Source organism: Emydura macquarii, unplaced genomic scaffold (genome assembly GCF_026122565.2).
Source record: "Emydura macquarii macquarii isolate MOO-44397 ecotype Brisbane River unplaced genomic scaffold, CSIRO-AGI_Emac_v2 contig_2422, whole genome shotgun sequence".
Taxonomy (NCBI): Eukaryota; Metazoa; Chordata; order Testudines; family Chelidae; genus Emydura; species Emydura macquarii.
This window is the reverse complement of record NW_027132559.1, coordinates 21,141,616-21,157,380: the sequence shown is the minus strand read 5'-3', so window position 1 is coordinate 21,157,380 and position 15,765 is coordinate 21,141,616. Positions and strand designations below refer to the sequence as shown.

The following is a 15,765-nucleotide window of genomic DNA, read 5'->3' as shown; positions in this document are numbered from 1 at the left end:
AGGACAGCACCCCTTTTGTTCCAGGCCCTCTAGGGTGGAGGCGCCAGGCGCCAAGGTAAAGCATCCAAGACCCATATGCTGGAGGTGACAGGAGAGGGGAGAAGCTGCTTCACGCAGCAGGCAACAGGAAAAAGGCTTGAGCCAGGCCTTGGAGGAGATGCTACATCTGCAAATATTGATTTTCTTTTATGAACTTTGTGTAGTGCTTTGCATTGAAGAAACAGTGAGAATTCAAACAATTAGTTGTCCCACCACTTCCATCATTTTCTAAAATGTTCACAAATTTGCAAGACTTCCGCGTGTATGAGATAATTACGTTATATAGTGCCTTTCATCCCCAAATGCTTTGCAAGGTATACACAAGGATTGTATTTCACTGAAATGCAGAATCCTCTTGGGTGAAACACAGCAACCATTTAGCAGTTACACTGCAAGATGACATAGCAGTTTAGGACAGTAAAAGAAGAACAACTTATCCAGCTAAAACTACAAGTGTAAAATCATAGAAATGTGTAAACCTTTTCAAAATTTCTCTCCAGCACCGTCTTATAGATAGCAGTGCCAAGGAAGGATACAGACCAGACAAGCTCAACGGAGAGATTGAATTCAAAAACATCCATTTCAGTTACCCATCTAGACCTGATGTTAAAGTAAGTTATCTTTTTAAATGCATCTTTGCAGTGAAATGCTGCTGCCTTTATCTATGTGACCAAAAAGAAAACCGATATTTTTATCAACGTGTTTATTTGAATTCAGATTTGTTTTTGAAGTGTCCATCCTCTATTCTGGGAATTTATACATTACAGTATGATCTAGTGAAAAAGAGTTGAACGGTGACTCAAGAGACAAAGATTCTATTCTAGACTCTACCGTTGCCCTGCTGAATAACACTGGGCAAGTCACTTTGCCCTCTCTGCCCCAGTTTCCCCATCTGTAAACTGGGGATAGTGATACTGACCTCCTTTTTAAAGTGCTTTGAGATCTATGGATGAAATGAGTTAAATTTTAGAGCTGAATATTATTATAATAGTTATAAAAATACAACAATAATTCAGGACGAATGTCTTTCCAAACTGAAGCTCTGTCCTCACCACCACCATCCATCAGTTCATCATTTTCACCTGCTGGAAAAAGCAAAGGTGAACAAAAGAGCTTACAGCATAAACTTAAGGTGAGTACATTTGACCTCTGGTGAATTAAATCAGAAGCAAATTTGTCTGTCAAGATCTCTCACCAAGAATGCTTTGCCTCCAGCCCTCATGGGGTTAAATCAGGAAGCTGTTTATTTCAGTGCTTCAGAAAATCTCAGCTATTGTGATATCCCATGTGGGGAGGGGTGATCTTGGAGATAGCCAGGACTCAACCTATTTTAAGGCCTATTGGGTTAAAACCATTATTCTAAATCACTCCTGGCAATGAAAAGGAAGCCAGTACAGATCATAGAGCCTGGGGGTAACATTCTCCCTTCAGAAAATATCCTCTAAGGCTACGGCTACACTGACGGAGGCAAAGTCTCTGTCATCAGATCGATTTCTCTGGATCGACTGAACGGTCAGTGAAGACCCACTCAGTCGATCCAGAAATCGATGTACTAAGACCACCTTCACAAGTGGCATAGCGCTGCATCGACGGGAACGCGGTTCCTGTCGGTGCAGTGCAGTGAAGATGCTGCACAGGGGAAGTATAGCAGTCGATGGAAGTTACGCACATTTTTTGCGTAGCTTGTGTAACTCCTGTCGACTGCCGCCGAATCTCAGAGGTAAGTGTAGACAGCATGTAAGAAACAGACTGCCCTACTCTCAACCAGCTGAAGTTTCTGAGTCGTCTTATTGTACAACCCTAAATATAGTAATTTGCAGTAATCCAGTATTTCTCACTGGATTGACTTCTGTACTAGAATAGAAAGATCATAACCTTCTGGCCAACTGTGAAAGACAAAAAAATGCTATTAGCCACCTTTGCTTCATGCATGCAGAAGCAGCTGGGGATCCACAGGTTAGAAACTCACTTTCATGTGTTACTGTTAGCTCTGCCATTTCTTCTCATGGGCTCCTCCAACCTACAGTCATACACTCAGTCATCTCTGAGTTGAGTCACAGTTGACTTGCCTGCATCAAACCCAGCCAGCAAGTTACAGTGAAAGCCAGTCAACTGTTAACGTGGGGTCTGATGAAACCGAGACCTAGAGCCATGTTATCTGAATACTGAAGACAACATATTCTCTAGTATCTCACTTGTCTTCCCTAATGGCTGTGCCTACAAATCGAACAGGAAGATGTCAAGACAGAATCCTGCATCACCCCATGCAAGAGAACTCCTGGGCCAGATAAGCAACCCTCTGGGTCTGCAGCTGTAATGGGGTGGAGCCATTCAAAAATGATTCCACCAATCCCTTCCAGAATCCACATTGTGTCAGCAGTGTCTCATTATCAACAGTATCAGAGGTAACTGGCAAAACTAAAGAATCATCATCGATACCTGGTTCTCATCAGTCACCGCCTGGAGATTATCAGTATTCAAAACCAAGGCAATCTCCATTCAATACCTACATTTGGAATTAACCAGGCCAAGGAGAACTGATGACATTAGCTATTGTCAGAGTTACCTTGATACATCCTGCCTCTCCTAAAAAGAAAGGTCACAGATGTGACAGATGTGATAGTAGTGGTGAGATGATCAGTTTCTGGACAAATGATGTAATATGGTTGGAGAATAATCTCTTGCTTAGTCATGCAGACACCAGAGTTTATCTGCTTTCAGTTTACCAGAGAACTGGAGCTCTTCTAGTATATGAAGAGGAGAGCGGTTTTAATCTTTTATTGCAAAAAATGTGTTGGCAAAACTAATAAATTAGTCCCCTTTACATAATAAGAGTTCCCTTAGCAGACAAACATTTTGCCACTAGTAATATTAGATGTTTATGAAATGGGATAAATGGACACACATTTGAGGTAAAATGTTCCTAAATGTGAAAATGGCAACAAACGTATCATTACCCTGTAATTAATTCCTCCCTAGTAAATTCTCGAGATTGTTGAACCCTGATTCGTTATTTCATTGGAAACATTAAAACACCCACTTTTCCCTAAGAAAAAACTTTTGGCTATGACAACCTTTATGGAATAAGAATAGAACAAAGCAAACTTGTTGTTAATAGTAATGACTTTTTCTTGTCATCTTCAAAGTGATTTTCAGTGCTCTGAGATAGGTAACTATGTATTATCCCATCGTACAGAAAGAAAAAATGAAAGCAGGGAGCAGGGAGAAAACTAAAGCAGGGCGGTTGCTCAGGGTCACAGGAATCTGTATCTGAACCAGGATTGAAACAAAGGATTGCAAGCAGGCCTGGGAATTCAGTACACTGTTAGACCACACCTCTGATTATTGGCTTGATGCTGATGAGGATGATGCATATTAACAGACCATTTTGCAAACAAACCACTTATTTAAATAGCTCTATATTTATTGGACTAACCTATAAATATTATACTTCCAGATTCTCAAGGGGCTGAACCTGAAAGTTCAGTTGGGGAAGACCATTGCTCTTGTTGGCTCCAGTGGCTGTGGCAAAAGTACTACAATTCAGCTGCTACAGAGATTCTATGATCCAGTCCAAGGAGAGGTGAGTTTGGTTGAGTTTGATTATACTGGCTACGAGAATGAATGTTAATTTCCTGCATAAATTAAACCCATACTTTAAAAGGACCTTTTTATGGTTTTGTATTTTGCTGTTATTCTGCATATTTTATAAATTGGGATGGGCAAATTAGAAAGATAAGATACAAAGTGACTTGAACTTTCGTTGTTCCCTTACAAGAGAATTGGACTCTTAAAAGAACAAAATATACATAGCATCCAAAGAAATTCTGAAGCTGATTTTTAGTTACTCAGATACCATGATGAGTAGAGTACTGTAAAAGCCTAGATTGAATTTTACTGATATTAAGGGCAGTCAAAATTTGGATTTAAATATTTGGTGATATTCTTTTTGTTTATCATGCTCCTTCCATTATTCTAGATCATGAGTTAATTGCAAAGATATATTTTTAATTTTTCCTGGTAATTTTGTTTTAATTTTTGCTATTTTATTCCATGTAAGAAGCTGCTAAACAAATGCTTAAGTCAATTATTATCTCATTATTATATTAACTAATTATTTTAAACATAATAAATTTCCTCAACCTTTTCATTTATGCATTTCCATTCAGATTACCTTAGATGGACGAGATATTCGGACACTTAATATAAAGTGGCTAAGAGAAAATATTGGCCTTGTAAGCCAGGAGCCTGTTTTGTTTGCTACAACAATAGCCGAGAACATACGCTATGGCAGACAGGATATTACTGATTCTGAAATTGAGGAAGCTGCTAAAGAAGCCAATGCTTTTGATTTTATATCAACATTGCCTGATGTGAGTTCATGTACTATTGAGCACCTTATAACTGTGATTACTTCTTTGGTTTTATACTCTCTCTCTTTTTTCATTCTTTTGAATTTTTGTGGGTCAAATTCTTTACTGGTGTAAATAGGTGGTGCCTCACTAGCTTTTCACTGGTTTTCCACCATTTATACCAATTGAAAATTTGGCCCACAATGTTCTTAATTTATAATATTAACTGTATATCATGTGGCAACATTTTTTTAATATGATGGATGAAGAATTTCTATGGACAATGAGAGATTTTCAATTTACCAAATTGTTTTTATTCTATTTTCTTCTGCTAGGTATTATCTATCTTTTCCCACTTCCAATACTCCCTTCTTTTTTTATTTGGTTTTTTAAACTGGGTTGAGATTGGCAAACAAAATTGCTTTGATATGGTCCTGAGAAGTCACTGCTTATTATTGTTAGCCAATCAAATGGCTGGATTGCTTCAACCAGTTCTAGTTTGTCTGGGGTTTTTTTCACTTCAATCGCTTCTATTGTATAATTACTGAAAAATCTAATTTTAGAGTACTTTAAGCTAATAGAAAACCATCACAGCATGTACTAATTTTTGGCCAACTAGAAGGTGAGACAAAGACAAAAATGTAAACTTGTCATTAGGAATTTTAAACTGTCCTCTGCCTCAAGGGGAAAAAATCACTGAATGTAACTGGCCAAGACAATACTTTTAGAAGTAATTATTCTTAAAGCATTTTTATTTGAGCATCCATCATAAAACTTTTAAAAGAGGGCATTTCTGTTTGTGATAGTAACAATAAGATAGGGTGTAAAAGGATGTGAACTGACCCCTTCTGCAATCTCTATTCCCCTCTGTTTTTCTCAGAAATTTAATACCATGGTGGGGGAAAGGGGAGCTCAGCTGAGCGGAGGGCAAAAACAACGAATTGCTATTGCCCGCGCCCTGGCAAGGAATCCCAGGATTCTGCTGCTGGATGAAGCCACGTCTGCTCTGGATACTCAGAGTGAATCTATAGTGCAAGCAGCTCTTGATAAGGTAGGAATCCTATTACTAGAGTTACCAATCAATATTAAGTACTACAACCAGATGGCAAGCTTGACATTAAAGGCTAAAGCATGCCATCAATTTTTAAGCACAGCTCTCTACTGGTTTCAAGGAAGGCACTGAAATCAATAGGAATGTATGCTTAAATTTTGGTGTCATGGTATGATCCTGTAGTATTTAATCAAAACTCCATGAAGTAATCACAGGCTCTATTTCTTTTAGCATCATTGCTGATTGCCAAGATATTTGCATATAAACAGAAGTCTTCTTTAATGTTGGCCTCCATCACAGCCTGTCTCACACCACAATTGATTGCCTGGTGGTAAACTGAATGTGGCATCAGCAATTTAACTCCTACATTATCAAAGCAAGACATAAGAATTGTATGGGTTTCTACAGGGCAATAATAAAAATACATTGCGCTTATACTGCACTGTATCCCATCAGATCATTATACAGATATTTAATAATCTTCAGAACACTGCTGGGATTTAGATACTACTTTCTCCATTTTGCAAATGAGGGAACTGAGGCACAGACAAGTTAAGTGGACATACAGTAAGTCAGCAACATAACTTGGCTTTGCTGAGTAAGGCCTATAGGACTGGGTTGCAGCATTGCTTTATGTTTCTGACATTTATTTTTATATAACCATTGATGTATCCTTAAAATAAGCTCTATGAAAAAGCCTACTCAGTAGTAGTAAACACAGAACAGCATGAGTTATATGCATGGCTCAAGGGCACTATATGGCACACAGCATTTATCTGCAATAAATTTAAGTCTGTGGGCCTAAATTCTGCCTTCACTTACACCTATATGACCACACTGATATCAGTGGCACTGCATAGTGTAACTGAGGGCAGTATTTATACTGAATTACACACACAAAACTACATGAAAAGAACATTAAGGTAAAGTCAAGCTCTAAAAATTTAGGGAATGCCACTATTAAAGTTGCCTGGTCAACCTTAATTTGATCATCTTGTGTATATGCATTAGGATACAGTCTTCAATTACAAGATCATATATTATTTTTTCCATAGTGTCCCTGCTTCATTCAGAGCACAGGATGATGCTATTCAATATTCAGTGCTTGTAAATATTTCTTTTTATCCTTAGCATTCAGTGTGCCCCCATGCCTAATTTACTGCATGCCATTCAAACTGTGCTCTGAAAACAAAATAATTAATTTCCTCATGGACTTTTCTATAGTTCTCATCGCTCTAGTATCTCAGTGTTTCACAAACATTAATGAATTTATCTTCACAATTCTCCTGTGAGGTAAAGTGGTAGTATTATTCCTGTTTTACAGATGGGAAACTGAGACAGAGAGATGTTAATGTTAGAAGTGAATACTACTGCTGGGTGCATGATCTGAGATGCCTAGGACTCGATAGTTTGCAGTATTTTGTATTATATAGTGCTATCTTTGTTCAAAGTACATCTCCCCATTGACCTCAGTTGCAGCTGTGAGAGCTCAGCGCTTCTGCAAATCAGATCCCAACGCCTCAAGTCAGACATCCAGAAAATGAGGAACACACAATTAGTGACAACTTGTGAAAAGTTTGGTTTAACTGGCTTGCCCAGCATCATGTAGGAATGCTATAGCAGAGACAGGGATAGAATCCAATTCTCCAAGGCCACATTCAATTGCCTTAATAATAATGAGACCATCTTTTCTTTTCCTGCAATCCCCTGCTTCATTCACTACACACCTTACAACTTCTGCAACAAATAAGGCAGACAAGAGCATCTTTTACATCTTTTACTACATAACCTTGATTCATTCCATGAATTCATTCCACTGTTCATTCTGCCTTGTTTCCTATATCTGGGGCCACAGCTCCCCCTGACTGCCAGGAGGAGAAATTTCAGGGAAAGTCCTGCTCAACCTCCATAATTCTGGATTTGGACCATGCTTAGTCTCTCTGTGGGAATGGTGCATGTACAGTCCTGTCAGCACAATGCAGCCTGTTCAGAGCAGACTGTTTCTTTGAAGAATTTAGCTCCTGAACTCTAACAAGTCTCTACTGAGTACATGCAAATTGAAATTTTCAGAGGCTCAGAACTTGGCCAAATTTGGGCAGATTTTCATGGGTATGATGAAAGGCATATTCTTGATACCAGTGAGACATGCCCAAATTTCAAGTTCTTGCTCTCAAGTATTGAGGTGACAAAACTTCTCAATTAAACAGTTCTAGGAATTTTTTTAAACTGTAAGGGCAAAACTACATATTTTTCTCTAACCTAATTCTGAGAAATGATTGAACCATTTTTGCTGAAATTTTAAAAAAATAGCGTGAGGCAGATACCAGTATGGAAAATTTCAGACTAAATCATTAAATCTTGGCAAAGTTATAAGCATCTGACAACAAGTCTTACAATTGGAAGTATCAGGCAGCCTTAGCTATAGGCGATGGTACCTACACAGCTTATAAAATTAATCCACTTTTCCCAGACATTATTATAAATGTGGATTTGTAATCAGAAGTGTCCTTTGGCTGTTAAAACATATAGCATGCATAGAAATAATGATCAGCTATAAAGGGCAAGCAGAACTTTTAGGCTTGGATTTCTACTCTATCTCTGTGCTGTGTGGTAGTGATTTTTTGTTTTTTTCCACCATATTTTAAAGCAAATCTCTTGGTTTTGTTTTTTGTTTTTTTCCTCTCCTAAGGCTAGGGCTGGACGTACCACCATTGTGATAGCTCACCGGCTCTCCACAATCAGGACAGCTGACATTATTGCTGGATTTCACAAAGGTGGTGTTGTTGAACAGGGAACACACAATGAACTCATGGCACAAAAGGGTATCTACTATTCTCTTGTGACGCAGCAGGTAATGAGATGTGATAGCGCACTCCGGATTATCTCTACTCCAGACAACTATCTATATGATATCTCACTGATGCAATTGCTGACACATGTGGGTTCTGCATTCAAACAGCTGGGCCATTTTTGCTTTGTAGTTTCTGCATGTTTTCTAGTTGAATGAAAGTTGATCAATCAATCTTGTTTATGAGTTGGAAGTGGTGGTTTTTCACTATAGTAGTGCTTCACATTCACCTAATGTAATGAGTCAAAAACATAATTGAGCAGAAGAGATGGATTAAATCATCACAGGACTGTTGGATTCCAGATTTAACTGAGCTATATAGATAATGGGGGGGATGGGAGAACATATAGATCCAAATTTTCTGCTGGTGCAAGTTGTAGCTGCACCAACTTATACTAGCAGAGAACTTGGCCTATACCAATTACAAGGTGAAAGTGACCGTGTAACCAAAGTAGTATTATTTTTGTTTGTTTCCAGAGCAGGTGTACTCTTCCTTCCCCTTACTGCAGACTGTGTATAATTATTCCTTGGTTGTCACTAGGATCATGGTGGAAATGCTCAAAATGAGCTGTCAGAAGAAGATGAAGAGACAGCAGATGAAGGCTATGAGGAAGACTATCTAGATAATCTCAGGAAGGAGAACTTGACTAAACTTGGTTTTGAAGAACCAGGAATCATTGAGATGAGAAACATTCCTAGGAGATCCAGAAGACATAAAAGCAAAAAGACCTCTTCTAAGAAAAAGTCCCCTGAAAAGAAAAAGAAAACAAAGGAGGAAGAGGTTAGTGCTAAAATTCAGTTTAATCCTAGGGTTTAGTGACAGTTTGTGAGAACAGGAACAAAGCAGGTCACGCTATTTTTTTTGTTTTTAAAGGCCTAAAGCCATGCTACCTTTGCTATGGTACTGGGTGAATACTTGAATTGGGAATCTTCAGGGAACATACAGGAGTAAATTTACCGATCTGGCCTCTTGAGACAGTATTAACCTGAGACACAATATGGTGTTAAGGAGCTTTGTGCTTGTTAGAGTTATCTTTTTGTTCAGGTGTACAAACAAGTTCTCAATCTCTTTTCAAACTTTATAAGATTAGGGTGTTAACTCCAGTGTCCTGGCCACGTTTCTACTCAAGTAATTAAATTTCTATGTACTTACACACACACATTGCATTTTACTCGTGGATGAAGTGATCCTTGTGTAATGTATACCAGTTTGTAAAGCACTTTGAGACGAAAGGTGCCATATAAATACAAATTATTATAATTAATAGCGTTGGCCACACTACACAGAGACAATGTTCAGAACTCTGCTATTTTGAAATGCAACCTAAATTAGAACAATACAAAAGGTTTACCTTTTTCTCTAACCACTTATCTGTATGTTTCAGTAGGGCCAGCTCCTGAAGTCCTTACACTATTTTTGTTCAGACAAAATTCCCCTTTAAGTTAGGTTATTTTGCCTGAGTAAGAACTGAATGAAAACCACATAAGAACTTCAGGCTTGAAGGCCTTCTCCAAAGCCCATTGAAGTCAATTAAAAGAATTTCAGTTGTCTGTGGATTAGACCCAGTCCACAGAGCCAAACAAGGACTTTATTGCAGGATATCCCATATAGTTTGAACTGCATACAGCAAAACTATTCACATGCTTGTATGAGGCTGGTTGAAGAAGATCTACAGAAACTCTTTCAATGATCTGCCAGTGCAAAGAGCTAAAATATATATTTAGGGTGAAATTCTGGCCACACTGAAATCAATGGGAGTTTTGCTGGTATTTCTCCCATAATAAAATGTTTGATTAGTGAAAGCAATTTCAGAATTCATAATGTGCCTAACTTGCCAGATGTGTTTGTCCTCTAGAACAATGTTTCTCAACCTTTTGGGGCTCAGAACCTATTTGTAAACCTTAATGGCCTGTTGTGACCCAGACACTTCCTGAGACACTCCTAGACCCAATGCCCCCACTCTGCTGAGATCCATCAAGGGTTTGTTGGGGCTCAGAGCTAAGATTCCAGATGCTCCATCCAGATGTAAACAGATGGGGAGTTCCTCCCCCCCACCCAGCAACTGGGGGGAGAGGAGGCAAACTAAGACAGTCCCTCCAAAAACACACAGCCCACAGCCCCCACATGATCCATGGGGGGTGGAGAGTAAGGGGTGGAGGGATTTTGGGGGCTGGAGGTAAAGTGGAGAGATGGGGGGGGGCTTGAGATGTAATGAGGAAGGAATTAGAGAGTCTGGGGAAGGAAATGAGGGTCAGGAGGCTGTGGAGGTGCAGTGGGTGGCTGGGGGAAGGATATGGGGGCAGAGAGGTCAGGGTGAAGTGTGGTGAACTGATATCTCCCCAAAACCCAGACACCCAATGCAGTACATGGGGGGAGGGACAGAGGGTAAAGGAGTGGGGGGATTTGGGGACGTAGTGTTAAGGTGAATGGGCTGGGGGAAGGAATTGGGGGACAGTGGGAGCTGGGATCTGGAGGGCTGGAGGCCAGGATGCGTGGTATGACAGAGAGGAAGTCGCTTGGCTGTGGGGGGGGCTATATCGGGGAGTCCAAGCTGGGGTGCAGGACAAGGGATATGGAAGAGGGAGTGTTGCCCAGCTGCAGGATTGTGAGTACATTAGGGGGCTAGTACTTACCAGAGATTGTGACACCAACTGCGTCCTCCCAGCTCCTGTCCCTCAGGGCTGGCTGGACTTGGCTCCCCACTCCGGGTGCTGCGACCTCAGAGGTTGCAGCACGGCTCGGATTTGGTCTGGGCCCCCCTGATGGGGAGGTCAACTAGGCCAAATTTGCATAAGTGGCACATAGAGTCTCAACGCCACTCACTCAAATTTGGCCCGGCCAGCCCCCGCATCATCATGATAGAGGGGTGGCTAAGCCAAACCCGAGTTGCATTGCAACCATGTGCACTAGGTCACAAAGCCCAGAGCAGGGAGCTGAGCCCAGCCTGCCCTGCAATCCTTAAATACATCTGGGTGACTCAATTTTGGGTCGCAACCCACCAGTGGAAAACCCTGTTCTAGGAGCTTCTTATAGTACAGCCTACTGGTAGCACATGATGCAAACAATATGCAGCAATTGGATGCCTTCTTACAATGTATCGCATAAAAGTCCAAAAGTCCAGAACACACTTTTTGTCTATTCATTATCATTGCATTTGGGCCTTGTCTGAGGAAATAGTGAGTGGCAAGATCCCTGGTTTCAGAATTCACTATGTTTACAGTAAAATGAAGAAATCAGATGAAATTATTTATTTCACAAAGTTCAGCGTGCCTGTATGGTTGAAGTGTGGGCAGGCTTATTCCAGTATCTTAAACACAGGCAAAGATAACCAGATGAGGCAATCACAACTGTCTCAGACCTCATCTAGTATTTTGTAGCTGTTCCTATGTTTACGTTTCATTTTCCACAGCTTCCTCAACAAATGTATGGACATTTTGAATAGATCAGTGAAGCCGAATTGAGCTGCCATGTGTTTTTTCAAGTGATATGTAGCCTAAATCACTGTTTCAGATGCCTTTTCCGTGCATCTGGTAATGATTCAAAGTCTGTATTTTGTAAAAGACAATACAGACTAACTGACATAACTAGACCCAATTGTATTACTGCCAACCCACTAACATTTAGCAGAGGCTGAACTAGACTGATCTTTTTGTGCTCAGAACAGTGAGACTTTTAGGTCGTTATAATGATTCATGTGTTAAAGTTGCAATCCGTGATGACCGACCCTATCTGACATTTCACTGAACTATATAGACCCTTTCCCCCACATCAGTTAGCCTTTTGTTAAATTTCTGCCTGCAGATTTTTTTTTTTTGACTTGCAATTGCAGTTTTAAGACATGAAGTTACAAAGCAGCAAACCTTCAATATGTTCGCTCATTCAGTGTGTATGTTTGAACCTGATATGCATTATATGTGGACGGAGTTCACCGATTTACCTCCGATCTGTGGAAATTATCATGTTCCACAACTTTCAGTGAACGGTTGAATTTTCTCTCTTCTGTAGGAGGAAAATCTCCCTGCTGTGCCTTATTCCAGAATTCTGGCTCTGAACAAACCTGAGTGGCTTTGTATATTCTTTGGAGTCATCGCCGCTGCCTTGTCCGGTGGTGTCTACCCTGCATTTTCTGTTATATTTGGAAAAATCATTGGAGTAAGTTCTAAAGTGTATGGTAAACGAGCTTGAACTAGGCACAAATGCAAAACTTTAAATCCTTCCCGACCTTCCAGCTAGTCCTCTCTAGTGATTCATTAGGGCTTCATTCTACTCCCACTGAACTCTGCGAGAGTCTTTCCACTGACTAGAAATTTGATCAGGCCCTTGATCTCCTCTCCCCTGGGACTTCTTACCTATTTTATAGCCCTCATATTTGGAATGACTTCACTTTTTCAGTGAAGCAAATCACTTTCCCTTATCAAACTCACAGCTTTCTCTTAGTACTTTCCACTGTTGTGCAGGTTCCCTGACTTGCATCTGACCCTGTTGTTTGATTTGTATCCATTTTCTTCCTACAGTAAGCTCCTTCAAAGTACATGTTTGCCAGTACTGTGGACATCTATAGGACTCTCTGAATAATTAACCCCTTGATTCCTGAAGCAGTGCGGGAAAGAAATGGAGTCTTCCTTTGGGTTCCAGTAGAGGTTTCTTGGAAGCTAGTTGGAGTTGGAGCAGGGTTGGGGAGCAGCAGCCAGAGAGGCTGAGTGGAGCAAGAGGTTGAGGGAATCTATTTAACTTCAGGCAAGAAAAGAGGGGTGCTGTGGATGTTCTGATGGGAGTGACAGCTTTCAGTGGAAAGTAGATAAGAGCTAGTGAAGTGGCAGCCTGGAGGCAGGGTTTAGTGGAACTGCAGCTGAGAGGCAAATGAGGAGAGGGTCTGGAGGAGGGTTGGAGACAGAGCAGCTGATGAGAGGCAGGTCAGCTGGGAGAGTTGGAGTGACCTCTTGGCCAGCAGCAGAAAGATGGGGGGGGGGAGGGGGGGATGGCAGAGTGCAGGAGCCAGGAGAAGAGCTGAGAAAAAGTGAAGTTGAATAGTACCCACGGTATTTCCTAAGATAGTGTAACTGGTGGTTACTTTATGCTTTTCTTACACAGGCTTTTCAAGAAACAGATCTTGAAAAAAGGAAAAAAAACACCACGTTGCTTTCTGTAATGTTTCTTGTACTGGGAGTGATCAGCTTAGTGACACACATAATCCAGGTAAACTTTATTACATTGAAAAGTCAAAAGTGAGGATCTGGTCCCGTACGTTACGGTCGAGATTGTCAGATATCTCATTGCAAGGCTATTTTGGGAACATAATGCAACTTTGTCTGTAATGTATTTCTCGTAAACTGTTCCAGGAGCAAGCCACTGCATGACTCAAGTGTCTGCTATAGAATACAGAGCCTTAACTTCCAGACAGCCAGTTACAAAGCAGCCCAGGACAGCAGTGGCTGAAAGGTGCGGCGTGCTGGTGACCGTTCTGGGGCCTGCTATGGGGAATGCGTTTGGGCACGGTCCAGTCCCAGAACACCAGTATATACAGTACAAAAAACACCAGCACAGTTGGCACTGTTAGGCATTCTGGATAGTCGTCTTACTAGTGAGGAGAAGGGATTGGTGAGCATGGAAGGTGACTTAACTGCTGACCTCTGCAGCAGGCTGCTCAAACACAGGGGTGGGGCAGTATCATGAATCTCATCCAATCACTCCATATGCTGTTCCTGAACCGCGGGCAAACGGAGAACGTCAGTTTCCAGGAATGTGTGTGGTACTTTACCCCAGCTTTAAATGAACATTTGAAACCATAGCCTGAAACACTCTGTCGTTTCTACAAACTGTGTGGCTTAAGCGGTTGACATATCATCACATTTACAGCAGGTTGTTCTGAATATGACCCGATAGCCCATCATATAAAATTGAACTGTTTTATTTCCTATTCTCCCTTTTCAGGGATTCATGTTTGGCAAGTCGGGGGAAGTTCTGACCAAGAGATTGCGTTCTTTGTCATTCAAAGCATTGCTTCAACAGGTGCGTGTCACATCTCTGGGTAAAAGCAATAGGCAGCAAACATGCAGCGCTCCTGCCATGCAGGCCAAATGGCTTTTGTAGGCTGCTATTTATGTAACATGTAACATGAAAATACCTGGCTCCCTGTGGCCTATGGAGAGCCTCCCTCCGAAGTGGCTTCGAGAGAGCCCATCCTTTTACTGACATTTTAAAAAGGCACAAGCTCCGAGTCTCTCAGCACATGCGCAAAACAAAATTAAAAAAAGCATGGGCAAATTAGCTCAGTGCTACTATGAAAAGCTGTCCTAAAGCTGTCCAATTCTGATGACATCTCTCTCAATATACACCATTCTGAAGAGTGTATAAAAATGCATGTATCTGAGTGTATTTGTATATTTGCAGAGATTAACAAAACAGAAGTTTAATCTCTATCTGACCCTGATAAATAGGTTTAGGTTTGTTTGCACCAGACCATATCATAACAGGTATAAGCTCTCAAAGCATTATCTTTGCTCATTAGAGTGGCTTCTCTATGCAAGATGTCCAGCTGGATCAGGAATGATTTACCTGAACAATAATACTATTGTAACATGACTGCCCTTGGATACTACCTGCTGATGGATCCCTGGGAAAGGACACACCTCTGTTTGTTCCTTGCAGAGGATTCTCTGTGGGTGAACAATTCAGCACCCTGCTACCATCGGTCGTGCTTGGGAACACCTTTGCCTCACAGGGTTCTGCATATGCACAGGAGCATGCTAAGGAGATGGGAGGAGAGGGAAAATTACAAAAAAACCCAACTCCCCTTATTTTCCACTACCTTTAGAGATAATGGGGCTGATTCTCCTCCCACATGCACCCATGTAGGTAAGGAATAGCTTCACTGAAGTCAGTGTAATATAAAACTGATATGAGAGGAGAATTGTGTCTATCAGATTTTGGAATGGAATGGAAGGCACTCTTGTTATGGTGCATGATGAATACTTCACTCTAAATTCTAAAATGTTTACATTTATTAGCATCTGGATGGTTAACAGTTTAATGTTCTGAGGGTAAGAATAGTTTATTTTAAGACCGTTTTTAGTTTCTCTGTCAAATGTTGTTGTGTCCAGTTTTGGGCCCCCCACTACAAAAAAGGATGTGGACAAGTTGGAGAGTCCAGCGGAGGGCAACAAAAATGATTAGGGGGCTGAAGCACAGGACTTATGAGGAGAGGCTGAGGGAACTAGGCTTGTTTAGTCTGCAAAAGAGAAGAATGAGGAGATTTGATAGCAGCCTTTAACTACCTGAAAGGGGGTTCCAGGGAGGATGGAGCTAGGCTGTTCTCAAGGGTAGTAGGTGACAGAACAATAAGTTCTCAAGTTGCAGTGGGGGAGGTCTAGGTTGGATATGAGGATATGAGGAAAAAGTTTTTCACTAGGAGGGTGGTGAAGCACTGGAATGGGTTACGTAGGGAGGTGGTGGAATCTCCATCTTTAGAGGATTT

The 15,765-nt window shown here is 41.0% G+C and overlaps 1 protein-coding gene across 9 annotated transcripts in view; it reads left to right on the top strand.

The window, feature by feature from the left end:
* Positions 1-15,765, top strand: part of LOC137162350 (ATP-dependent translocase ABCB1-like) — a 79,821-nt gene that overhangs the window by 50,431 nt on the left and 13,625 nt on the right. For all 9 annotated transcript variants that reach the window (XM_067562087.1, XM_067562086.1, XM_067562090.1 and 6 more), the window contains 9 exons: positions 540-650; positions 3,497-3,622; positions 4,209-4,412; positions 5,272-5,442; positions 8,132-8,293; positions 8,832-9,071; positions 12,297-12,443; positions 13,383-13,487; positions 14,223-14,300. In XM_067562087.1, the coding sequence (XP_067418188.1) occupies positions 540-650; positions 3,497-3,622; positions 4,209-4,412; positions 5,272-5,442; positions 8,132-8,293; positions 8,832-9,071; positions 12,297-12,443; positions 13,383-13,487; positions 14,223-14,300 (1,344 nt within the window). The remainder of the gene's footprint in view (positions 1-539; positions 651-3,496; positions 3,623-4,208; positions 4,413-5,271; positions 5,443-8,131; positions 8,294-8,831; positions 9,072-12,296; positions 12,444-13,382; positions 13,488-14,222; positions 14,301-15,765) is intronic.